At 40.3% G+C, this 26,700-nt stretch overlaps 2 protein-coding genes and 2 long non-coding RNA genes across 8 annotated transcripts; 2 read left to right on the forward strand and 2 right to left on the reverse strand.

The window, feature by feature from the left end:
- The first annotated feature begins 6,174 nt into the window (after window positions 1-6,174).
- Window positions 6,175-7,635, forward strand: LOC135500933 (uncharacterized). The gene is made up of 3 exons (XR_010449541.1): window positions 6,175-6,314; window positions 6,568-6,728; window positions 7,513-7,635. It is a non-coding gene; the product is annotated as an uncharacterized LOC135500933 (long non-coding RNA).
- A 4,925-nt stretch (window positions 7,636-12,560) lies between these two features.
- Window positions 12,561-15,317, reverse strand: LOC135501799 (uncharacterized). Its single transcript, XR_010449642.1, has 3 exons — window positions 15,232-15,317; window positions 13,911-14,049; window positions 12,561-13,576 (listed from the first exon to the last, which is right to left on the reverse strand). It is a non-coding gene; the product is annotated as an uncharacterized LOC135501799 (long non-coding RNA).
- A 1,719-nt stretch (window positions 15,318-17,036) lies between these two features.
- LOC135501518 (influenza virus NS1A-binding protein homolog A-like) lies at window positions 17,037-23,122 on the forward strand. 3 transcript variants are annotated; one of them, XM_064793666.1, is made up of 7 exons: window positions 17,037-17,143; window positions 19,778-20,073; window positions 20,350-20,631; window positions 20,997-21,112; window positions 21,440-21,688; window positions 21,942-22,055; window positions 22,394-23,122. In XM_064793666.1, exons 2-7 carry the CDS (start codon window positions 19,829-19,831, stop codon window positions 22,603-22,605), a joined length of 1,218 nt encoding a protein of 405 aa, XP_064649736.1. In that variant the 5' UTR covers window positions 17,037-17,143; window positions 19,778-19,828; the 3' UTR covers window positions 22,606-23,122. The 3 variants fall into 3 exon arrangements, with proteins under 3 accessions (XP_064649736.1, XP_064649737.1, XP_064649738.1); XM_064793667.1 differs by lacking the exon at window positions 17,037-17,143 and adding an exon at window positions 19,035-19,157; XM_064793668.1 differs by lacking the exon at window positions 17,037-17,143 and adding an exon at window positions 19,036-19,157 and having other exon boundaries at window positions 19,715-20,073.
- Window positions 23,123-23,763: 641 nt separating this feature from the next.
- On the reverse strand, window positions 23,764-26,123 carry LOC135501520 (uncharacterized). Of its 3 annotated transcripts, none has more exons than XM_064793669.1 (4): window positions 26,101-26,123; window positions 25,607-25,767; window positions 24,861-25,428; window positions 23,764-24,527 (listed from the first exon to the last, which is right to left on the reverse strand). In XM_064793669.1, the coding sequence occupies exons 2-4, from the start codon at window positions 25,703-25,705 to the stop codon at window positions 24,412-24,414; spliced, it is 783 nt and encodes a 260-aa protein (XP_064649739.1). In that variant the 5' UTR covers window positions 25,706-25,767; window positions 26,101-26,123; the 3' UTR covers window positions 23,764-24,411. The 3 variants fall into 3 exon arrangements, with proteins under 3 accessions (XP_064649739.1, XP_064649740.1, XP_064649741.1); XM_064793670.1 differs by having other exon boundaries at window positions 26,086-26,104; XM_064793671.1 differs by lacking the exon at window positions 26,101-26,123 and adding an exon at window positions 25,998-26,016.
- Between the last annotated feature and the right edge of the window lie 577 nt (window positions 26,124-26,700).

Raw genomic sequence — 26,700 nt, forward strand, 5'->3', positions numbered from 1 at the left:
TAGTGCTGTTTTGTACAAATAATGTATACACAACCTCATCGCTTACATTCTGTTTAACAGATCTGTACAAAGTCAACGAATATCGCCTAGTGCCTAATAACAGACAGCTGAATCCAAAAATATCAAAATCTGCACTGATATGTATATCAATAGTATTGGTCTCCTTGATATCTCTCTTTCGATAGTATATATCAACACATTTCTCTCCCTTTGGAAGTACCAAGCGTCCTACGAACTTTCCTAACGATATGTCATACAGCCTTGACTTTCTAATAACACCTTTCTTGTATGTCCATCTACTTCTGAACGACCTCTTCTCTATATAAAAGAAGATAAGATAACTCGATGTGGGCCGTATATGCATAACCATATTCAAATTACCTTGAGAACTAAGAAAGTATGAACAGTTATAAAGTACCCGGCAAGTCTTGTTGTTATTCCCAGCGTTGTACGCGTAAAACAACATTCTGCTCCAGGGTTCCGGTTCGTCTGTATACTGAACCCATATGAAAGGACGATGATCGAGAAATTCCAGTTTAAATCCTTTTTTATTTCCATCAATCGGTGGTATTAGACGAAGTATTTGACTTTTTCGGTATCTTAGAATAGAATTCACCTACATGTATAACATCGATTCATTAACGTTCATTAGCTTAGTTTTCAATAAGTGAAGATCTTAGACAATCCAGACACGGAAACAGTAGTTCAATGTCCATGCGGTACGTGGGTTTCAACTTTCAAATGCCACTGACAAAAATGCAGAGCCTTTTAACACCCGATGGGTTTTCTGGGTGCATTCCAGAAGCGAGACTGCTACAAATGCATTCCCTTGTATAATTCGAAGGACGTGAGTTGATTTTTTATACCCGCCTTCCTTCTAGGAGCTGGTATCAGATGTATAAGTGATCCATCCGAGTAAAAGAAGAAATGTGTCCAATCCCGATCACTTATAAATGGACCAAAGGATGGGATAAATTCACGAAAATCTGACTTGCCCGAACCTTTCTTGACAAGACCATTTTTCGGACTGTAGAATCGTTCGAACCCAATCGCAACAGGTCCAGGCCCAGCAACTAGGTATAAAGTATCAGTCTTTACGTTGAATATTATTCCACGGGACTGTTTCGCGAAATATCCGATATGCTTGAAGACGTGTTTCTGTGGTTGGTAGTGATTTTTACTTTCGTAAAGAATAATGTCGTCAGATGTTTTTGAGGCAAAAGAGTAAATGCTTTCCCCTATTATAAGTTGAGGTTTGTCCAACAAATGAACTTGTACTCGTTTCCGAAGAACTAAGTTGAAAGTGCCGCGGGTGGTAGTCACTTCTTCCGGTTCATAAATGGTCGCGCTAAAACGGCCATGTGGCTTTTTACAATATATGACGATTTTTTGTTGATATCCTACGACAATGTGACCTTCAATTCCGAAAGAGTTGCAGCAAAATTCCGAATTCGGAATTGCTATTTTCCCCGCAAATGTACCTACTGTGACGTCATAGAGAACACACACCTTCAGCCCTTTAACCATTGTAAACAATATCATGAATTGTCTGTAAAACGATCTCCCCAGGCCAAATACCTTCTTTGAGACGCCGAATTTTGATCTGTACGTTAGATTAAAGTTCTTACCGTTAAATTCGTACACAATCATATGATTAAATGGATGATCACTTGGAGTTTTCCACAACGTTATTTTGGCAGAATATATGTCAACTGATAAAAAATCATTCTCGTGTGCGATAAGTGGTTCCAGAAAGGCTACTCTTTTGTCCTTTTTGTATCGCACCTCTTTTAAAATATCCTTTTGGACACAAAACACACCGATGGACATGATGGAATAATGACCATGGCTAATGGGGTAACTGCTTTCAATAATGATAAGACATACTGAAACACACTCACAGCCATTTATATCAGAAGAACATGGATATGTTATCCTCGGAAGACCAGATAAGGCCCCACAGTTACAACGACAAATATCAAATTAATTAGCATAGTGGATGGCATCTTCGTTCTTGTAAGTTACTCGGCTGCTTCACTCCATGACGACGAAGTCTCATTTCATCCTAAGTGGACCAGTGATGCCAGCCCGATGAAAATACTACTGAGTCCCTACCGCATACCTACCTTTTTCTGATACATCCGGGATCCTAAATGGCTAAACGCCTCCTCCTTCTCCATACACGAGGCCTTCTTCTTACTCAGCTGACACACATTTAGTTCATCATCGCGTAGGACCACAAACGTGACGTACTTCAGTCGCATACACAGTATAGCGCACGCCAATAGAGAAACGGCATTTTGGGTTGCAAAGTCTTGTTGTACAATGGCCCAGTCGGATACAAACTTCTTGAAATACTCATAGGCATCCACCGCGGCCATTATAACACAACCGGAAATGAGATTGACAGTGCGTTGGTCATTAAATCACCCAACCAATCAATCATTTGGCCATTTTTATTGAGCCCGAACTCGACGTAGTGAGTTTCCTCGATTCTCAGTCACTTTGGAAGGATCGTTCGAATGAGTGCGTTTTGAGCATCGAGCATCTTGACATTATCAATTATACACCGGCTACATTTAAAGAGGGTATAGACCATGAGGTTCAGGATGAGGATCGAGCTAAATGACACGACAAACGAATCTGCCATCGTGGAGCTGCCATGCAGAATGCTCACTCACGGCCGAATGTTTAGTATTCAGTGCGCGAAACAATCCCCAGGGCGGCTTCATCAGGACGGAAAGTGTACGTAGACGTTACCTCGATACCTCAATCATCACTCACTGCAGGTAGCCAAGCGCAGCTTCATCTAGTAGTGGCTTAAAAGTGTATTGAGTAAAATAATTTTGAATTCTGCTCAGACGTGAGCCAGTGTTGTGGCTTGACACTCTATTATCTCTCCATTATTATATATATACATGTATATGATATATACCATTTTGTGCAATTCCTACTCCTACATGTATATTCCTCATAATAGAATACGATGATCGATAATTAATCTCGGTTAGATTTTCAAGTCCGGTAACGCAAATACAGATCACTGTTAAAAAATACTTAAAAAGTACTTTTTTGTTGGAGACCCTTGTGGCATGAGTATGATGAGGCCCTCAAAAAGAGGACGTCCAACCATGCAGGACTTAAAGCATCTTTTTTATTGTCAAAGCTTATGTGTACAAAGAATTTACAAGGACTCAAACTTTGTAAAACGTCAAAACATGGCCGACTTCTCACCATCTCTCACACACTTAAAGCTCAACTGTTTAGTCTGTTTGTGACAAATTTAAAGCTGACCTGTTTACTCGGTTTGTGACACAGTTAAAGCAGACCTGTTCACTCCGTTTGTGACACTCTGTCATACATGTAAATGTATTTTTTAAAGAAATGAATGCAACCGGCAATGCATTCCTGATTACATGTACCCGAAGCATGCATTATGTTAACATAATGTAACTTGTCTGTCAGATGTTCGAAAGCTCGTTATGATAATTAGTTCCTTGGGGAAAGATACTGAAGTACAAAAAACCTTGGGTAAAGTCGGCCGAGACAGTCTACCCATATTGCCCGGTTAATGTGATACGCCAAATTGATAGACAGTCCTCGACCGGCTGAAAGGCATGTGCATAGCGTGACACTGAGAATCTGAGAACAGTTTTTTGTACAAATATCTACCTGTATAAACATCCACCTGATGGACACATATGCACGGACAACTTTAGAAAAAATGCATCGAGGCGGGATCCCTTAAGTTTTATACAAGAATTTGTCGAGATACCAACAGCTAGCCACTCTGTGACGATTTCCGTACATCTGGCATTCTAAGCAAATTGTTACAAAAACGAACAGTACAGTTAATATTTGTATCCACGCTAAATGTACCAATTTGCTTAAGTTTCAGAATTCGATGACTTGACCGGTAGCATCTTAGAAGATTCATTTCACTTATTGCTCTTGCTGGACGCTGCCTTTGACTCAAATATACATGTAGTTTACACCCTAAGAAATAAAGGTTTTTGAGCTTTTGAACCTTTAATGGTTTTATGGTCAATACAAATATGTCCTCCGTAGAGTTTTTTTCAGCGAAGTCAAACCCCTTAGAAGTTCTTCAGAATTTCAAAAACTATGAGGTTTTTTTTCATTCTACCGAAAACCTCTGCGGTGGCCAAAAAGCCTATGACCGTCTGACTGCGAAAAAAATGAGTATACCTTGCTTATGCATAATGTTTTCGTTAGGTTCCTCAATGTAAATGAAAACTGTAACTAAACACATCTTTCGTTTACAGTGTTGGTTTTTCGGTCAAAAAATCTTCTGGTAGGGCCGTCACTCCTCGTATCAGGATATGTGGCGAAATATTGCACTGCCCTTAGCAGAACAATAATGTACTGTACCAATTGGCCTACCTGAAAAGCGCAATTTGCTCTAGTTTGACGAATCTAAGACCATTTCTGCTCACTAATTATGGGCATGGATGTCATCGATAGGAGCATGACATCGAACAGTATCGTTTCGCCCCGAACATGTTTAATGGTATCGAATGACAAGCACAGTAATAATCTACAAGTACAGTCACGAAAAACATGGCACTCTAATTGCAGTTGTAATTGCATTAGTTTTTAAAACTCCGTAGGATCACAAACAAGGGAACATTTTTGTTGTTTCACTTGGAAATATTAATGAGATAATTGAATCACAACATCCACACGTGTTCCGTCCGTATTGCGCATATCCGTATGGCGCGGTACAGTCCAGCCAATGGGGATGAGGTTCTGTTTCCACTTCAGCGGGAAACGCCGGCGAACGCGGGAAGATGGTTTCTCAGGTGTTGGATTAATTATGATGTAAGGTGGCTCGGTAATCGACCGCGAAAGCTGCGGAGCGCGCAAAATCGGCGCGGTTTCCCGCTCCAGTGAATTAGTCCTTCAGAGTAATCTCCAGTTTATTTGTTTTGCTAAATAAGGGCATTTTACATGATGTATGCTGTTGTTACTCTATGCCAGAGCTGAGGCGAAATCACCAGCACAAGGCAGAGGCAGACGAGGTGAAATATCGCTTAACGTAATATTGCAAATTACAATGTATCACATCATTGATAAATTCACTTGTTAAAACCACAATGGCAGGAAGAATGATGGATCGGTGGAGAAAAGGCGATCGATATTTTCAAGGCTGTAGTATGAGGCATATTGTTACATTGAATTTTAACTGATTAATTCTTTGTGCCTATTGTCTGCATTGTGTTTATTTAATCAATTTTGTATGTATAACACGTATAACGGATTGGAAATTCATAAAATACAACACTATATATTATCAATTCTTTAATGATTGGTGGTTTTACTTTTAGTACTCAATATTTTTTTCATGATCTGGATGAAAATTTTCAAAACAAGTGAGTTAAAACAATATTATCTAACAAATAAAGACGTTTGACGCAATGAAGTCGGCATTATTGGTCGTCATTATCGAAGTTTATTCTTGTCATATGTTCAAATAGTTGCAGTAGGATAAATACATTGATCTAACTGAAAATTGGCAAAACCATGAAAATAATATTTATCCAACACACAGATGTTTTAAGTGATAGAGTCGGCCATTCTTATCAAGCCCCAAGGTAATCAGTTCAAATATTTGCTCAATGATAAAATGAAAATTAATATATTTAAAGTATTTTTCTGTACAATAATCAGTTTTTTTTCAGAAGCGTCATTTTTCTCGGCCCAGACGATATCGAGCACATTGAATAGTGTGTTCTTCGCCAGAAGTCCCAGCCAGAAGGGCAGCGAGGGAAACTTCACACAGATCATCCAGCTGTTTGTGCCAACTGTTTCCTTTGCTTGTTATGATAAACAAAGCAGCATTGGATCCTGTTGGTGCAGATGACATGGGTACATCATCAAAGGAAGACCCACCAGTTGAATAATATGGCAACTATTTTACGGGGACACTGATCAAGGGAACGTTAAAACCATTACACCTACTTGTGTCACTTTCTCACGTTCGTGTACCGTGAAAGTGCAATGGAGCACTTCGATGCGCAAGTACAGGCATTGTATAGTAGGCCTATTTCAATAAACCTTTCTTTAGGTGTTCAGCTTTTCTTTAGTCCTCGTAACACGATTACATAAACGGCCGTGACATGGAGGTCTCTCGCGAGATAAACTGGGGTGTGCCGAGAAAGATCCACGTGGACACGGACGTGAACACGGACGTGGCCATTTTGGAAAATGTTTGCATGAAACTGTTCTCCTGAAAAAAATCAATTTATTTGAGTAAAATGCCTCTTTTCGGTAGAATTTATGTCATAGTATTGATGGTAAGTTGTCAGGTCATTGCATTTTTCAGGTTGTTTGTCTCAGCGGCTTGTAATTTTCAAGATAGTCAAGATTTCAGTCCCCCCCCCTGGAAATTCCAGCATGCATGCAAAGTTTGATTGCATACAGCCATTGATGTTGCTAAAAAATGCATGCCGTCGTGACGTCTCATGCAATAACTCACGAATTATCCTGATTATTATATACCCCAAAACAAAAATACATTTCTCATCCATATGCTGTCTTTATTTGCAGGATGCTTGGTCCAGCAAAGGAAACAGTTGGCACAAACAGCTGGATGATCTGTGTGAAGTTTCCGTCAAGAGACACCAGACAGCTTGAGACACCTAATCGCAATTTCCTCATTGCCTCCTATTAGGAAGAACAAATCATTTCAACTGACAACAACGAAAATCGTAAGTTATATACATGCATATAAAGTTTGTCTAAAATCTTCGATGCATTCTAGAAAAATGAACTATGAAATTTCGTTTTTCCACGGAAGTAGTAACCACAGAATTATGATAAAAGTTGGTGCTTAATGAGTGAAGCCATCAACTTCATATATGGCCTTGACCTATCAATTTCATAAACATGTAGTTGAAATATTAATGCATGGGTTTGATCATAAACAATAATACCCACAAGCTCGCCTTCAGGTGGAAGCTCTACGAAATGTACAGTGCTTGGTATGGACTCAATGCTACGAATGTCCTGGACACTAGGGCACATCAACAAAAGAACTTGTTTACTGGCAGATGACAGAATTCTATCATACAAAGTGTTGAACATTTCAAAGAGCCTACAAATAAGAGCGAGCTTGTGGGTCATGATGACTGCCATTTTTAAATTATGCAATTGAGCCATCAACAGGCCCTTTTCCAGATGAGCATGTAATGTACACGGCAATTATTTTAACCATTGCAAAATCTCTGCTCTTTCCATTCTGTCTGTGCTTGGACAGGATGAATCTCAATACTGTGTGTACGTTATGAACTTCATACTATTGTGTCTTGTTGAGAACATTCGTCTTCATCGTTTCTACATCGACACGGTCACCTTCGATTTTGTCTTTTGCGCTGTATATACTTCATGCGTAAGCTTGTTTTCTGGCAGCCAGTAGTGTAACTATGAATACCTCAAGTGAAACTTTGAATATTGCTGTCATTTAAACACTGTTTCTGTTTCATCACATTTCAGGACGAGACTTTGACCACGCAACATCCAGCCCATGCAGTCCCCGCGGCTCTTCTTGGCACGATTTCTTCCTCAGTCTCTTATCTGTAACTTCATTACTTTCATATGTAACATCTTTTACTAATCAATAAAACCTACAAAATCTAATATAATCTTACTTTTCATTGTCCGCCACGTTACGATGGGAGCGCACGATCAGTCCTAAGGTTTCTAATTTTTGAAATCTTTTTATTTGAATGAAAAAAGTTTTTTCTCTCCTCCAGTGTTTCAGTATGAAACTTCTTCCGTGGCATCCTCAATTGTTTTGGAAAGTTTTCTAAGTCCAAAATCAATTTGTTTCCTTGGCATATAGTTTCCATTCTGTCTGCGAAATCATCAAAAATACTCTAAGTACAAAATCGCTGTGTCATTCGATTTCTTTTTTCCTCAAAAATACGCTAAGTACAAAATCGCGGTGTCATACCTTTTTCTGTGATTTTTTCTCAAAAATACGCTAAGTACAAAATCGCTGAGTCATTCTTTTTTCCTTTAAAAATTCTTGAAAAATACGCTAAGTCCACAAAACTCGAAAAAAAAAATCGTGCGTGACCTCCCCTCGTAACTTTATTCCTCTGCAAAGTTACGGAGCGAGGTCACGCTCGAGTTTTTTTTTGACGTTTTTGGAGATAGCCTATATTCTGAGGGTCCCCCTTTTTTTGGAAAAAATCCGTTGATCCGAGGTTGTCCTTGTCCTTTAGAAGGCTGAAGAAGTCATTATGACTTGTTATTCATTGCAAAGTTCGATAGTTATTGCATTCAATGTTTATTTCATGTTCAATTGATACATTTGAATTCAAAGTTTCTATTATGTGCGATTCAATTGAAGATTACGAGTGATGTTTCCACATACTTTGGAAGACTCTGTGTGCAATTCATGTTATTATGCCAAAGTACAGTGCAGAGAATATTTTATATGTTGGACAGAAGTGTTTATGTGTGATGTTACAACCGTTGAATCGTTGAAGGGATAAAAAAGGACCTTTGAAACAACCTATCAAAGCAGTTTCAAAGACCTTTTTCACCCTTTGCCAACAATTCAACGGAGGTAACGTCAACATAGATAATTCTGCATCGCATATAAATATCTCACACTATACACATGGCAAAATATCATGAGTTGTACAGAAAGTCTACCAAAGATATGTGATAACATTACCACAATCTTTGTATCGCACATAATAAAAACCTTGAAAACAAAAGTATTAATTATTGAACATGAAAAAAAACACTGAATGGTAATAACTATTGGATTTTGCAACGAATAACAAGCCATATATCGAGGGTCTTGAGGTGTGCCAGAAGTACAACAAAACTTGAGATACTGAAATCTTGGAGGATCTAAGACATGTCGTCCAAAACACTCTTGTTATTGATAAATTCGATATGATACCATTTCTATGGTTTGACTCGACGTCAAGCTTTTTGCAGCATGTTGTGTATTTTGACAAATGGTAGATTTCAGTTTTGTAGTACTTGTGACAAACCTGTAAGGTCTATCACCACATAAGCGTTTCACGTGGCATATATCACACACAGTCTTCGTCATTTCACGTCGAGCGTTGCCAACGGAGAATTAAAGACAGTGGAATATTCACCGCGTGAAATGCTTATGTGGAGAAAAGCCTTTAAGCTGATGACAGAGTAGAGCGTGAAACGACGTGCTGCTGCACTATTGACGTTTTGACGAGCTCGTGTGTCACCGACTTTCATGCAGAAAGATACAAGTGCACTTTTACCGAAAACATTCTTATGACGGGGTTGGGACAGGGATAATTCATCTGGTGGCAAAATGGGCAATATCGAGTTTTTACAGTAATATTCAACTGTAAACCTCAATTTCTTAAAACTCGGTAAAGTGCACTTTCCTGCATAAGACCCTCGATTTGACTACTTCAGCTTTATTGATTGCCTTTGCTATCTTCAATAATCGAAGTGAAGGCAACACGTCAAAGTGAAGGAACCAAATACAAGACGAATGTTCAAATATGATAAATTTTAATTATTTTTCTCTACGCAGTCATATAACATACATACATTGTTCAAAGGTTCTACTTTTTACAGATACATACATCGCAAATGAGGCGTGATACTTTAAAATCACCTGTTTAAGATCAATGTCATACATTTCAGCACAATATCCGAACTAAATGGTAGAAATGCATATTATTAAAGGTTTTGGTATACTGTTGTTCTGGTGAAGTTTTTACTAGCACCAATCATTTTCCTATAGTTTCCCGATATACTTATTACAGTAGTATACGATCTGGAGTCAATGTATATGCCAGCGCTTTATAATGAACAGCCCGTCGAAATTTGATTTTGGGTATCTTTCTCTCAAATATTTTGAGGATTTGGTGCTGCTTTAAAGGGCAAAATATCATACATGTAGTGCCTAATTGCTACTCCATCAAGTCCTACATCGATTCTAGGTAATTTACCCCTGATCGACCAATAGGCAATTTGGACTACTCCGTCAATTCCTATTGGGTTGTGCCTTTAAAAGCTTTTCACAATTGATGAGTTTGCGATGCTTTTAAAATTATCAATTTAGGGCTGGTCATTTAAAGTACTAACATATTTACACGAAAAACCACATTTAGGATGTCCCGCTAGTACAGTTCAATAAAATGGTACAAATTCTGTGCATTTGGCTAAAATTACTTAATCAGGAGACGGTGAAGACATTAGAAACGACCAGTCAAAATACATCCTTTTTAGACTCTGATTGGGCTAAGCAAAGAAATGGGTTTGAAATCGCCGACGCAAGTATTATGTAAGCCTAATTATACTGCAACTCAAATCAAAATTGAAAAGGATGCGATATCTCGAGATATATACAGGGTGTTCATCAAAATAGGTCCTTTTGGGCTCCAAGTATAGTGGATGGATTATGCCGCTGTATCTGAATAAAAACCAATTGTCAGTGCATTTGATGTTGATGAAACTGCCTACATGTTAACTCGTGACCAGTGAATGTGATTTTGAACAACAGTTTCAGGGATTTGAGACTGCATTTTATTTTTTGAATTAACACCCTGAGTACACTTTTAAATGCTTAAAATGTATCAAACAATACGGACAAAGAAGTCTATACTATAAGAAACGTTTTTCTTCAGTTGTCTCATTCAATTCACTAAAAAGATTACGTGTTAGTGCAAATGAAACGGACCACATAGGACAAAGGGTCTCGTAACCTGCACATGCAATCGAATGACATCATCAATCTGGCCTCAAGTTTAGCCAGTCGATCATGGCCACCCCAGTATTCTAAGTGGCTTGGTGGTGTAGTGGTTAGAGTGCTGAACCCTTGTCCCTTAGGTAGTGTGTTCGAATCACATCGGGATCGAGCTGATTTTACTTTTAACGCTCAGATATTTTTTGGAAAATTTTTAACAACAAAGCGTTTTAAAACTAATTTGCGAAATACAGCAGAGGCTTAGGATTTTGCTTTTTAAAGCGATTTTTCCTTAAGACCACACTGGCAATTGAGTAAAAAAATCACGAAAGTATGGGGGTTCAGACATTTTAAACAGGTTCAGCCCAACCACTCAGAGGGCAGGGACTATTCCACAGACCAAAGACTTACCTTATTTTTTGGCTCTCACTTTTTTATTAGTGGAGATTTTCATGAAATATAAAGTGATATTAGACCTTCAACGGTTGCAGCATATGCTCAAAAAGAAATTTTGAAAAATAAATTAAATTTTAGTACCTTAATTATCCAATGAACACATCTCACCATGAGATCAAAGTTTAATTAACCAGTGAATACACCTTGATTAAAGAGAGGTCTGATTATCAGTGAACACATCTCACCAATATCAAAGAGAACCCTAATTATCCAATGAGATCAAAGAGAGACATTATTATCCTATGAACACAACTCATCAAGATCAAAGAAAGGCCTAATTATCCAATGAACACATCTCACCATGGGATAAAATTTTAATTCACCAGTGAATCCACCTTCATTAAAGAGAGGTCTGATTATCAGTGAACACATATCACCAATATCAAAGAGAAGTCTAATGAACACATCTCATTAATATCAAAGAGAGGCCTAATTATCCAATGAACACATCTCACCATGAAATTTTAATTAACCAGTGAATACACCTTGATTAAAGAGAGGTCTGATTATCAGTGAACACATCTCACCAATATCAAAGAGAAGTCTAAATATCCAATGAACACATCTCACTAATATCAAAGAGAACCCTAATTATCCAATGAGATTGAAGAGAACCCTAATTATCCAATGAACACATCTCACCATGAGATCAAAGAGAGGCAAATATCAAAGAAAACCCTAATTATCAAATGAACACATCTCACTGAGATCACAGAAGAGCCTAATTATCAAGTAATATATGGCTTTACTGCACATTTTGAGAATAGGATACACATCATGGTTTCACTGATCATTCATCTAGGCTACAACATGCATGATTTTCATGTCAAAATCATCACAAATAATTTCACTTTGTATTCCTTGTCAAACAATGGAAATCAATTCAAAATGGAATTTTTGTGAAGTTTATTATTAAAGCTTTCGATATACATCAAAATTATAAGTTGTCATTCGGTAAAAGTAGCCTAAAAATGGACTTTGAAAGCGAGCAACATTTCGCCAAAATGTCCTTCCCAGCGGCCATGTTTTTTGTTGTTGACGTTTTGAGAGGTGTTCAGAAAATTCATGATAATTCTTTAATTATTGAAATCATCAATTGTTTGTTGACATATTCATAATCTTTGTATCACCCTTCACATAATAAACTTAATCTTTTATTTAAAAAATGTTTTTAAAATGTCTTAATTTGCCTTTGAAGTTGGTCTGTTTTTTCTTATTTAGAATTCTGAGAAGTGCATACTTTTATTTCTTCAAAATCAAGGTACTAAAATTTAATTTCTTTCAAAAATTTCTTTTTGAGCATATGCGGCAACCGTTGAAGGCCCAATATCACTTTAGATTTTATGAAAATCCCCACTGATAAAAAAGTGAGAGCCAAAAAACCTATCAAATATGTTTCATTAAGTACATACAGTAGAGATGGACCAAACACTGACCCCTATGCATGACGATGAAAAACCTGATAACTCTAATTTTTATAATTGATAAACTTCGCCCAGAAATGAACAAATGTATCATGGATAATCTTTCACTTTCAAAGCAGGCCAGATATTGCCATTTGCAAAAATAGTGTTGCATAAATTATCAAATACCCAAGGACCAATTTCATTTCAACCGTTCATGTTCACGGTTCATGTTCATCTCGAATGCAGAGGTCACAGTTTCGCTATATATTCTCGACCTTCCGGAAATTCACGAACGCTTCCGAGGACAGACGAATGCGACATCAAATGTGTCAAGCTTGCTTACAGTTTTTTTCAAATCAGCTGAAGGCAATTTTAACCATCTCGAGGTTCTCATCATACGTCATGCAATGGGAAACGGGAAAGGTAGGGAGGTTTCGCAAGCTTATGTTTTTTATCACGTTTACATTTTCAAAATATCCGTACCTGTTATTGGGTTGTTTTCGGCAGAGGTTTGCGCGATTTTTGCAACATTATGAGATTTTTCTTTGTAATCAGAAGGCCCAAAATGCTTTACAATTTAGTAATATTGAATCGTAAACGTAGATGTCAATCATAGGGATGCGAAACCTCACTAGCATCTAGTTAGATTTGTCACGTTTCTGCTGTCATTTTGATTCTGAACAACTTTTTCTGTTTGAATGATATCTTGCATTTTGCAAAGCAATGACATGCTTAAGAATTGGTCACATCGTTTGATTGGAAATCGATTTGTACTATTTCTGGCAGAAACTTTGACAAATGTAACAAGTGTTTGGTTGGCACTTTTTTTTAAAATCGCTGGTCTTGCCTGATACTGGTTTCATGTTGTTCAGCGACAGACGAAGATTCCATTATGGTTTCCCTCCTCCGTCAAGATGACAGTACAGTTGTCTTTGTTATAGATCACGTGGCCTAATGACGTCATTTACACGTGGTGTGTATGCCATTCCACCTGTAAAATGTAAGATAATAGAATTGTGAGAATTTTGGTCAAATGGTCAACACACACACAATCAACGGAACTAATGCCGGTATTGCCGGGATGTTTCATGAATATGAAGATGATCCACAGGCCCAATCAGTCACCGAAACTCGAGTAGAACAACCTGTAGAGAGAGCTAGGATTCTTCTCAACTCCCCACGTGCGTGTCAATTGAGTAACAAGAAGGGGACGTGTATGGAGATGGAGAAGGTTAAGTTAAATAAAATGATGCTGGCATCTTGACCTGTGAAAGAGCTATTCTAGCAACATACAGATACATGTACATGTATAGTACTTTACTTACCATGCACGGAGTCTTCCTAAAGTCTGTTTCTATGAGTGCTTCGAATGGAGGTCGCCGGCTGCATCTCGTACTTGACACCATGGACCGAGGTCGCCCAGGTAGTTTCGAACATCATGGACTAAGGTGAGATTGGTGATTACTAAAAAGACAAAAATTTAAAAGTCTTAGTTGACGTGGTGATAATTAGTAATCTCATTCAAATAATACAAGACAAGCCTTTCTGTTACCAGGCATAGGCACATCATCATCAGGGGTATATGGTTGCGATATACATGCAATGCTGGGAACTGGGGTTGCGAGGGCTCAGATGCTTAGAACAACGGCTTCTTTTGTGTCATCGTGCAGAGTTTGGTTTCATTTTTTGAAAGGTGAAGGTGGGATCAACTCAAGGGAAGACTTTAAAAATGGTTGCTAAGGCGATAACCAAGGAGGATCCCAACGTGCGTGGCGGCGGAGTTCATTGGGCGAGTGAAAACATTACGTGGATCAATGAATTCGCCCCTGTAACTTATAGTATAAGGTATTTTGTTCGGCCTATTGTTCGGGTCTATTGTTCGGGCCTATTGTTCGGGCCTATTTTATCGACATACGTCACGTGGTCTTTTGTTCAGCTTATACGCCCTTTGCCAGATGCTGTATCACCTCCGGTCCGCAAAACAAACCATCTTTACAATAGGTTTTCACGACAATGAATCTCATCAAGCCTTTGTCTGGCGACTTTAAGGGCCTAGTCCGGGCCTATTTTAAGATCAACATGTACGTTTGTGAGCCACAATCTAGCCTCTCTTGGGCATGTAAAGGGCCCTAAAGAATTGTAGACAATTTCGACAGTTTGTTTTGGGGCTGACCAGTCACAGCAATAACGCTGAACATTTTGTTGCTGTAGAAGTTGCAGAGGGATAATAAAAGTATACACTGAAAGTACTATACAAGCTCTTTTGGGTGAGGACATCTTCCGGCTGGGGCGATGTCAACTGTTGCCAATAGCTGCCCAAGCAGCTGTACCAGGGATGAGGAAGCGGGGTGTGGGGGGGGGGCTGATAGCCTGCCCTCATTAACCGTAGAATATTTGTCACACATTGCGACTTTTTATGTGGCTCTTATATTTTGGTTCTAATACCAGGAGATACGGGAAGAATGTTTTTATCTCTCTTCAGCTGGGGTTCCCAAATCGCCCGCATTCTCCATTCTGCATTGTAGATGCCATCGCCCGCACACTTGCCGAAAACATTAATTTAGCACACATTTTCTTGGTCAAAATGAACTTGGATGTACTTCAGATTTCACGCCAAAATAATGAGAAATTTTTATAAGGACTTACCTGAAGAAATCATGTTCTTTGGCCAACTTTACAACAAAAAAAATCGAAATTTTCATTCAACGTGCGTTCCATCATGGCCGCTTGCCTTGGAAGTGCCACGCGGGCCGATTTCTGATGTCATCACGTCATGTGACCGTAATCATGACCAACCATTGGTTGGATGCAACGGCATTATGCCCATCGGGAAATCAACCTACTTGTCAATGAATCGACATCGACATCCATGAATAGCGTCTGGGCTCTCTTCTCGGTGTTGTGTCCGCCGTTACAGCTACACATGTAACTTTCGGGCCGTATAGAAAAGTGATCACTACCGGAACATCAAGTGGGCAATATACATCAAATCCTCGTAGTAATAACCATGATCATTTTCACCCCGTATGGTGAATATCAAAGCACACATAAGATATCATATCATTCTTAATTGGGAACAATATCAGATGGTTAAAATGGCGGACAACCAGCGTTAATTCAAACAGACGACCTGGATGTCCCGCTTATAACAACAACCTCAGTAAAATGATTAGGCAGACATGTTGGCCACATCTTGGAAGTATCGGTCGGTCAACCTACCCATCTCCTTTCTTAATATCTTCTAATGTCTGCGTCGGGACGGTGATTTTGGCCGATTGTCCGCCATTTTTACCATCTGATATTGTTGCCAACCACGAATGATATGATATCTCTTTCAATTTGATGAATCATGTGTATTCTGCAATGCCCGTCTTCGTTTTTCATTTATTTCGAGCTCGATAGCATTTTTTTCAACTTGGAATTTTTGCCACGAAATACCACGACTAAGCTTTCGATAAATCGTTGACTTCAACGACAACCCGATTTAATGGATTTAATTGGTCGGGAAACCCCCAACTGGCCTTTTGGTTAAAAGAACTTATATTGAAAATCGGATATCTAAGCCAGGTAAATCTGCATTGTTATTACTAATATGCAGTACACGTTCAAAGTAAAATATTTAGTCAGTAGCATTATAATAGTGCTAAATTTTGCTTTGTTGTAGACTGGTGAGTTGCTCCTCTCGGTTAAGCCTTTGAGGGTAAATTAAAAAGTTGTTTAGATTATCAGTATTTCCAACTTTGGTTTGCGCGTCGCGTCGCTTTAGCGATTATGCTGTTACGTGCAACAAACGATCTCTTGTCTACGAGAAACTGGTAATCGCGGCCGGATATGATATTGGTCGCAGCGTCACTCTTTGCGTAAATTTTCGTTACCAATTAACGAATCAACAGAAAAGACCAGTGGAAAAAAAGTTTCGCATCATACTAAATTTTCCCGGTCGCGATGTAAAATAGCACCCCGCAAATGTGCGATTTAAATCGCATGCAATGATAATCGCTCGTCTTCGGTGGTAATCACAGATACCTGCGACGAAAATCGGTGATTGCACTGGCTGCGACCTGTGCTTGGCATCAATCTAAGCGATAACCGATTTTACCCGCAAACGATAGATCTAATTCTCGTCGTACATGTGGTAGCGAATTAAACAAAGTCGCTTGTGTGCGCTGAGCTTTACGAAAGCAGACACCGAAACTACATAAAGAACCGCGGCGACTGAAAGATCGAACCTTTATTTAACCTTCAATGTAAGCTAATCTGGAAATTTCCTTTTCTTAGCCTCGTTTACTGCGGCCCTCCCTTACGTTAGCCTTCTGCTTGCTGTTGGTCAATATAGCTTATGAATAATACATATCACCAACACCGTGGAACAGTGTGCCATATTGGTAATAAATCATTCTGTTCCATTGAAAATTCTCCAGTGGTTAAATAAACAAAGAGCTATAGTTGGATCGGGAAATTGAAATTCGTCTAGTAGTGGTTATGAGCGTGCTAGGTGAGGAACTGTTTCTTGGTTACCAGTGGATATATCACGGGATAATTTCCGAGCAGTAGGAAGGTACGTTGTACATATTTCGGTTAGTTTTCGTGGAGTAAAGGTGAATTATCAAAGGCAGCAACTAACGCCCCAGCGTCAAACTGGTGACCTGCAGAAGCTATACTATTGGAGAACTCGATATCGCGTTTGGCTTTGAAATAATAGTGAGTTTTCGCATATCACCCGAAACGCCAACGCGGCGCGAACGCCTCAAGTGTCCCACCCTTCGACATCGTTATTAGGAGCGCGCCAAAGGGATACGCGCTGGCGTTGGCGTTTCGGAGGCTTTACGAAAACTCCTTGATACATACATGTATTGTACTCTTCCTGATCGTACAAGAGTGAGTGCCGGCGTACTGTGATATTGTGAGGCACCAGTTGGTCAATTTGTGTAACTTAATCTGGTCCACCTAACTGCTAGCTTTTGCCCTCACTTTAGTCGTAGAATTACTTGCGCTTATGGTACATGTACACTGTCCGTCACATTCTGAAGAATTCACATGAGATTACATGTAGGTATGGATCCGATCCATGCACGCAGCGGGTGATTTGTCAGACGCACTACCATCCGATGGATCGGCATGCTACATTTAGCTGGGATAGGTGAACATATCGTTACCATTTTTAACTATCAAACTTTCAGGAGTATGGTGTGCTAATGAAACAAGTTGAAACCGATTGAAATAAAAAGCCACCCTTTAAAATCTTCAAAATGATCAAATCAGTGCCCTGGAACTGGAGCATTATGTACATTATATATCAAATCTCAAAAACGCACTTCATTTAGAAATCCGTTCCAACATCCATCATGCAAGTTTGATATGCAAGAGGCAACATGATGATGTATCGACACAAGTAAGCCTATGAAACGAGTTCGGTATTAATCTGACACTCACGCAAGACCCATTTAATATATTTAAAGGGATTAAAAAGATTAAACTCCGTTGTTTTGCTAGCAATTTGTTCGATAAATTCGGTTCTGTTAAAAAAGGAACCTCATAATATGCAATCTATTGTAGATGTAATAAGCTTTACCAGTGGATAAATGAGACCCACGTCGATGATGTGTATGTTGATATATGTGCCTCGGGCAAAGGATTACATTAAAATTGTTCAGATTTTTCTTGAAGCAGGTCATATAAACTGGTATATACTGTTCTTGGCACTCTTTTTCATATATAATCGATAATTTCGCCTTTTATACCAACCATTAAAACCACACCAATGGTCAGGAAAACTTCAGATTCCCAAGTGCACCTTTCAAAGATATATATTCTGACTCACTTAACCAAAGTCTTCATGAGTATAACGTTTTTGATTTACTTCAATCAGGAGAAAATAACATGGGAGGGAGGTAAAAACGTTCGAGTCAAATCTCTTGGAGTCAAGTCTGCATACTTCGTTTGTCGTATTGATATAGCTCACTGTGATTTAGAGGAGGAGAACTTGGGTGTGGGGTTTATGTGACCATAGTATAAGAATGGCTGGGATAGCTTATCATATTGATATTGCTCACTGTGATTTAGAGGGAAACTTGCGTGTAGGATTTAGGTGACCAGGAGGAAAACGCACCTATTCGCCTCCATGCGCCTACTCTTACCGTATAATCTATTGATTCGAACATTTGTTAAGGCACACCCTGTATACTCATACTATATATTTTCAACCTTCTCAATATCATAGTCTTTCAAAGGCCACGATTCAATGACGAACAAATTCACTTTCGCGGAATATCTATCTAAAAATGCTATCATATTCACCTTAACCAAGCAAGTATAAAATGATCCATAGTGATGACATTGTCATGATTATAAATGATAGACACTGAAAATAGTCAAGTCATTGAATTTTATCCTATCGAGTGGCTTTGATAAGAATGAATACACTCGTGCCGGTTTAGTTGATATGCATTGCATATCAATAAAATAAGTTTGGTAGAACACCAGCACGAAAAAGTATTGGAGAATATGGTGATGTTATATCTATCGTGATATAGCCTGGATTCGAAACCATTAAAGGACTGTGGGTTCCTAATGTAAGTGCTTTTGACTTCGGCATCTCACTTAGTGTTTTAAACTAGCCTCTTTGTGCAAATTGATTGGCACTGTCACTGATCGAGGTATCTGTACTTGGTCAATACCCGACCCAAACAGATGTGGCCACCGTACGTACGCGTCCCATGCCCTCCGCGAGTCTGATCAGTAGTATTTACTTGAAAGTCTTAAGAGAAGCCTCACTTGATAAACTCTCATATATACACTCCGGGCGCATTGGACCGGCCTCGTCCTGTTGCCAAGGATGATCAGAATGACGAAATGGACTGCATAGGTTTCTACGCTCAACGCTTAAAGATTATTTCGAGGAGAAGCTTACTGGTTGTCGTGAAGATGGGCTTACGTCGGACTGGGCTTATATTTGGCTGTGTGATCTTAATCTTCTTTTGTCGATTCAACATATGACAGATAAATAACTTCGGGATCATCCAGGGATCCCCAGTCCTTCTTAATCTTGCTTCTTCTTCGTTGGCAACGTCACCATAAGTTAATCTAGTACACTATTAATATACTAATTGGTATTTTCAATTTTAATCAGGATGATCTCCCCAAGAGTGAGTCGTCGCAACATTGTTATTTCACTCGTTATTTCTCTCAATAGATTGGAAGATGAGTGGAAGTACGTTCTCTGACACCCCCTGTCGAATCTAATATGGACACGTGCCAGTGGGACAATGAGCACCACCTATTGGTCATCAACAGGACCGGAAGTGGAGAGATATTTCACCTTCCGGTAGACGAAACACACTCTTATCTGTTAAAGGGGAAACCTACGGTGGAGGAATGGGATGCTACCTCACGTGTCTCAGATTTTGGTGTGGCTGTTTGCGACGGATGTTTGTACATCATCGGAGGATTTAATAAGATAGATAAGAAATATCTCAGCAGGGTCATGTGGTAAGTGAACAAATCTGTATTTCCCACTGCGCCCCACCTTCCAAAATCGCCACCACAACACAGGCAGAACTTCGAGGAGATCGTACAAGAGAAGTTGCGTTATCGAAGCCTCGTGTTGCAGATGTAACCTTCTTACAAACACTGTCCAGTAAGACTAGGGCTGCCTGCCTGCCACAACCAACGGCATCGGTGTGGACTTCTCATTTCTTGCACATTTGTTTCCATTCCATTTTCGTCTTAGAAAAGCACAATCATGACCTCAGCAAATCATTTCAGTTTCGACCCCCGATATTCGGTATGGACGGAAAAGAAATCACTGCTAGCCCCGCGGGCCAAGTTCTCAACCGCTATCTTCGAAGACAAAATCTACGTAGCGGGTGGCGAGAAGGGGCCCGGTAAATACACTGCCTCAACCGAGAGCTACAACCCTGCCACCAACGAATGGACCAAGTCAGGGATGCTGCCAGAGGGGCGCCTCTACCACGACATGTCGCCAGTGCTATCCTATCTGTGCACCTCTGGAGGCATCAACATGGGACAAGTCAACGACAATATTTGGTAAGTCGGCTCGCCAAATTGGTCGCTGTTCCATGTTTGTAGCATTTGTCGACTGAGGTGAGGAGAATCTGACTCCTGACACTGTCACTGTTAGTGCTGGAGGTGAATGTCTACGTGGCTTTGCTACATGTATTGACGAACAGTCAAATAAGGAGTGAGACACAACTCGATTAATGGACAACTCCGGAACAGAATGTCGTAACCCCCCCCCCCCCCCCCATCCGAAAGCTGACTGACTGTGTAGACCTAAGGTAATTTTGTTATCGATTTGTCGAAAGCGTATTTGATGGAGGCGTCTGAAGTTTGACATTTGTGTCGAGAATTAGGGCTAACCGAATAGAGGGCCAATTTGATCTTTTACTCAGGTTATACGAGCGTCACAACTGGACGAATCTCGACGACGACTACCCCCAGACTCTCCAGTGGCCCACCTACAAGCACTCCATGCTTACTATTGACGATAGGGTCTACTTCATAGGAGGTAAGACGGCAACGCCATTGGCTATGTTCAGACAGATTGTCCAATTGAGGAGTTTTTAGAATAGGCTCTTCTTGAATAACGGAGGTAGGCGCCGGCTTCAGTGCGTCATAACCGAAAACTGTGGTGTGACTTTGATCCCTTGGGGTGATTTCAAGTACATGTACATAAAAATGCAGCCTTCACATGAAGTAAATCTACATGGTGGTAAAATAGTGAAGCTGCTCCGAGATACATGCGTTGTTACCCCCTTCACGGAGCTGAAATGCAAAGCAAAGACAGTGATGCCATGTCTGCTCTCAAACATCACTTTGGGTTGTGACATTCCAGGCATACAGGAGAAGGAAGACGACCGAGGAAACAAATACCAAGTCGCCAGCACGTCTGTTCAGTCATTCCGCCCGGTCGTACCGGTGACGGAGGAGACGGACCTCAAAGACGACAACAAAGATGACATCCCCGAAGAGGAGGAAGGGAGCACCTACGGGCTGCAGGAGGACCTGATATGTCCCTGGGAGCGGCATCCCTCACTGCCTAGACTGAAACATGGGCGACATAGTTCGGGGGCAGTGGTGCTAGGTGAGTGAAATGACTTGATTAAGGTGTCGCTGGCGGATGATGAAAACATCGGAAATACGGGTTATTACTGTCGCTCCGGGGTGTTCTCTTGGGTTGTCACAATTGTTATCCGATAGTGATGGACAGGACTTCAATAGGTCAACGTCTCTCGGCAATAGCTTCGAGACTTCCACAAGCGCGAGAGTGCATCATGAGCGTACATAAATTCGCCCCACCATGCCTGTCTTTGCAAATTGTGTCCTTCCCATTTCAGGATCAACAATCCACGTGTTCGGAGGCACTGATATGAATGGTGAATGCGTCAGACAGGGCGAATGCATAGACCTGGAGACGAGAAAGCGGGAGGAAAGTGTATTTATCAGGAAAGGTAATTCGAATCACCGTAATCGTTCGGTCTCTCCTTAGATTGATTGTGAATCGAGAGCTGCGAAAGTCAGAGAAGTCGTAAGTCATTGGTCAGCATCTAGCGCGATGGGCGAGGACAGATACAATCCCAAAGCTTTTGTTTCGAAACGTTGTCTGGGTGGTTTCTTCTAAATGCTGTCTTCATTTCAAAAATCAGGTCACAATAAGTCTCTAATTTTAAAGACGGTCGCTTACCTGAGGGACCGTCCGTCCGTCCGTCAATTAGGAGGACCATCCTCGTTGTGCGGCGACAAGGGCGTTTTATTGAATTCTGATATCAAATCTTGTAAACCCTTCCAGGCAATGTGGCTGACGTAGTTTGTGCAATCTTGCGATACGGACCGGATAAATCGAGCTACGAATTACAAATTCACTCAAACATATCACACAGGGATAGAGACAGCAATACGGATAGAGACAGTAAAAGCACAGATAATAATAGTGAACGAAACTCAGACCGATCTCATAGTGCGGGCAGTGTGCTGCAACCGAAGGGCTGGATAATGTGGTGACGACGGACCATTATTGATGACCCTCCACGGGCAAAAGAGCGTACTCGTGGTACATTTACATTAGTTTGGCGGGACTTCTAATTTGATGAGGCTATAGATACAATGGATTTCATTTAGGGCGTTTTCGTCCCGGTCACAACCACGGGATGGAATACACTCAGCCTTATTGGCGGGCACTTCAAATTCCCCGCCGGCGTGGTTAGTGGGAAGCGGAACTGTCTTCTAAAGAATAAACGCAGTGAAGAGTGTAAACGTTATTGTTTTCCATATTGAGCGCAACTCCCAATTTCTCTGTGTTTTATTCAATTTCATAAGGCGGACAATCCGAGTGATCGAACTGTCACCGCACCGGTCTCAGCTGAAACGGTCTTTCATTATAAAAACATGAACGGAACGAAATCGGCCGCCCCGACGCGCGCGCAAAGCCGACGGTGGCGAGTATTGTATATGATAAAATCACATGTAGCTTTCATTGTAGTATTGTAAAGTATTTATATGATAAATATAAAATAAATCATTTTGTCTTTGACTCCGTTCCGTCAATGTTTTAAACTCGAAGCGACATACGCTCAGTGTCAAGCTGGCAAACCGGCGAGAGATCTTTTTGTCTCAAATCGCAGGTACATGTATTATAATCGTAGGATGCAGTAACAAAAGTCGTTAGTTTATTACTGTATCATTAGACTGTGAGGTGCGACAACATGATGGCCGAAATAGGTCTTTGACGTAAAGAACAGACGAACATGAGGTTTGACCCTGCGCTTAAGTTAAGGGACTTGACTAAACCGTTCCCCAAGGAGTCGTGTGGCTTTTGGACACAGTACATGTAATCAGGCTCTTCCAGCTTCATCTTATCAATAATGTGGTGAAACACCCGCAAATGGAATGCACAAAAACCCGACACCCGTTGTGAAAACATGTACAGTACATGTATACTGTTGTAATACTGTGAAATCCGCCAGGAGCCGTCCCATCTTTCTAAACGGGCTAAAAGCACCAAGCCTACAATGGAATTCCTACCTACGTATTGGTGATCCAAAATGCCAAAACAAGCTTGATTGGATGGTGGCAGCATTTCTTGACCTTATTGTAACATTCAGTACCAGTACAACCTCTTCATGCAAAGCAAGGGCAAAAAAACATAAAGAGAACACAGCATTTACTTGTGTCAATTATGTTGTTCAGTACCAAGATTGTTACCATGGTTACAGCCAAATACAGCCTCACGTTAGACACACTGATGACAGAACAATCCTAAGAGTACAATGAAGAAACGTGTCAAGTTTGGTGGTTCAATTATAATTTATAGCACTGGTACAATTATAACCCCTACAGTGTAGAAACCAGCTGCGCAAACAGAGGTCATAACTGTACTTATTTTAATTGTACCACCTGACCTAAATGCTCATAACAAATGAATAGTTGCACACGAAAAGTTTGTTTCCAGCTGCAGCTCAAACACTTGCTGACTGTATCTCTTGGAAAGTTAGGACGAGAATAGAAACTCCCACAATACATTGTACACATTACATAAGCAATCAAAAAAGACATGGTTTTATACTTATTACAAGTGATTTCATTGGACAAAACTTAATCCTTGAGTATTAGTACATATAAATAATTTTTTACAAAAAAAGAGAAAAAAATAACAATGTTCTCGGTGGAGTGGTTCTTGCACAGAGATAGCGAAAGCGCACTATTATCAAAGTATGGTAAGCACACTGTCCTTGTACAGAGCCGCCCTGGCACAGTAAGTTAGACCACACTGTCCTCATACAGTCTACAGAGCCACCCTGGCAGAGTATGTTAGACCACACTGTCCTCATACAGAGCCACCTTGGCACGTTCTACTTGAGCATCGAGATGTTTGGGGTTGTCAAGTAGTTTTTCTATCACTTTTTGATCCAGTTCCAGGAGCATACCTGAAAAGTAACATACAAAGTTAAATCACAAATGGAACAGAAATGAATGGTCATCTTAAACAGCATCTACCAGCGTTATGTAGGTTTTAAAATCATCAAAAACAATTTTTAAAAAATTTAGCAGTCGTAAACGAAATAAGTAGGCCCTTATTTATTATATACTTAGAACAACTAAAGCTCACATTTTAGGGATCTTCGTAATTCAAATTAGGATTCAATTCAGAAATCATATTTGTGAGTACCTCCCAATGCAAAATAACACCTTTTTCATGATGTTTTAGAAAAGTTGTTCCAATCAACCACCAAGCCCACCTCCCTAATTAAGCCACCCACCTGTGATCCGGTCAGCAATTTCAGGACATCTTTCCGAGACAGCATTAAAGAGTATGCATGAAAGTTCATCATCCTCACTGGAGCTAGAGCCAGCCGGTGACCCAGTAGCGTGCAGGAGATACTCAGTACGTGCCTTGGCCACCGCTTCCTCCAAAGAATCTCTGGATTCCAGAAACTCCCTAATCAGAGCATTGTCCAACTCCAACAACATACCAGTGATATGCCCGCATAATTCTGGTTCTAGTTCTGCCACTCGCTCATAGAGGGCCTCACCTAACTGTTCCTTTGTCGTATCGTCGTCGGAATCAGAATCTGAGTAAGATACATCTGTTGTGCTGTCCTCCTCTGCTAAAACATCAACAGCACGTGACACCATCTCTTCCAAGTATGAATCATCGTTCAACATGGACACTATCTGGTCATTTTCACATTCCATGAGCATTCCAGTTATCTTGTCTGCAACATCCGCATGAAGGCTGTGCACTTTGATGTACAATTGATCTCCAACGCTGAGTGCATCTCCAGAATCTTGTGAGTCACCATCTTGGCAAACCACAAAATTTAAACCCTGAAAAGACAAATTCGTGATACAATTAAAGCTTCTGCTCCAAGGCGAAGGCATAGCACTGATCTTACAGGATTTGACTTATGACAGGACTAATAACCCCCTTAACCAGTTACACTGGACCCTGTATTTTTGAGGGACATGTTTGAATACTGTACAAGCAAACATCCCAGGTACTTACTTCTTCCAAGTCATGACAGTCATCATCCCCTGACCCTTTGCCTTTGGGCTCCTCTGGAAGTTCCTCAGGCTCAGTTGACCAAATACCTCCCATGGCCATGCCTCAGACCTTCAGGGTGTGGCCTGTGTTTGGAAGGTGTACTGGACACTTTCAAAATTTACCTGGAAAAGAGTTCACAAACTGAGGAAACAATACATTGGTCAGTTTTTACATTCACAAGACAAGAAACGACCTGAGCCTGACTGAGGCTGAATGTGAATCCACCAATCCAGTGAATCATTCATGAATGGATTGGATGAGGTCTTCAAATATTTTGGACAAGTGTCATAACTCGGATTATAAGGCATATAGCAAATAATCATAGGCCTAATTATGTGTAGGCCCTACAAACTATATCATGACTAAACAATGGCAACAAAATGGCAATGGCAATGGCCCAATTCAATGGCAAACAGTCACTTTACTAATAGACACCCTACAAAAACGTAACAAACCGGCCATTTTGAAACGACTCTTTTCACAGGCAACGTTTGTTTACCATGGCAAAAAGTACAAATATACAAGCTTATTCAAGCAATTTACTTAACTTTTGTCCATGTCTTTCAATATTCATGATATTTTGAATGCTTTTGGTGATGATTTGATTAAAAACATGACTTTTATGTCGAGGTAAACTTACGCTGCCTGTGAAAAGGTCGTTTCTAGGGCGAGGCTAGATCAAGAGTGTTTCAAGGCGGTGTCATGGCGGCTATCAATCTCCCGGGTGCCGGGCCAAATGTTCAATTTACATGCACCCGCTGAAATTGTTACAAAGTCAGTAGGTCGAGTGAGGTTTTGTAACAATATCACCATTGACGACGCTTGGAGAATGGGCGGCTACGTTTTCGTGTCTATAAATAGCTTCGGGAACACCATTATGACGTTATGACATCATCAATGGAATTCCTAGTGGTAAAATTACACCCTCCAACCCCCACCCCCAGAACCCCCTTCGAAAATCCTACAGAGTGTCAATCCCTTTTTAAAAAAATCTAAAACTGTAAACTACTAGTTTAAACCAAGGCAACACGTGCGCATTCGTATTTCCCGCGTAT

This window comes from Lineus longissimus, chromosome 17, assembly GCF_910592395.1.
Source record: "Lineus longissimus chromosome 17, tnLinLong1.2, whole genome shotgun sequence".
NCBI classification, from domain to species: domain Eukaryota; kingdom Metazoa; phylum Nemertea; class Pilidiophora; order Heteronemertea; family Lineidae; genus Lineus; species Lineus longissimus.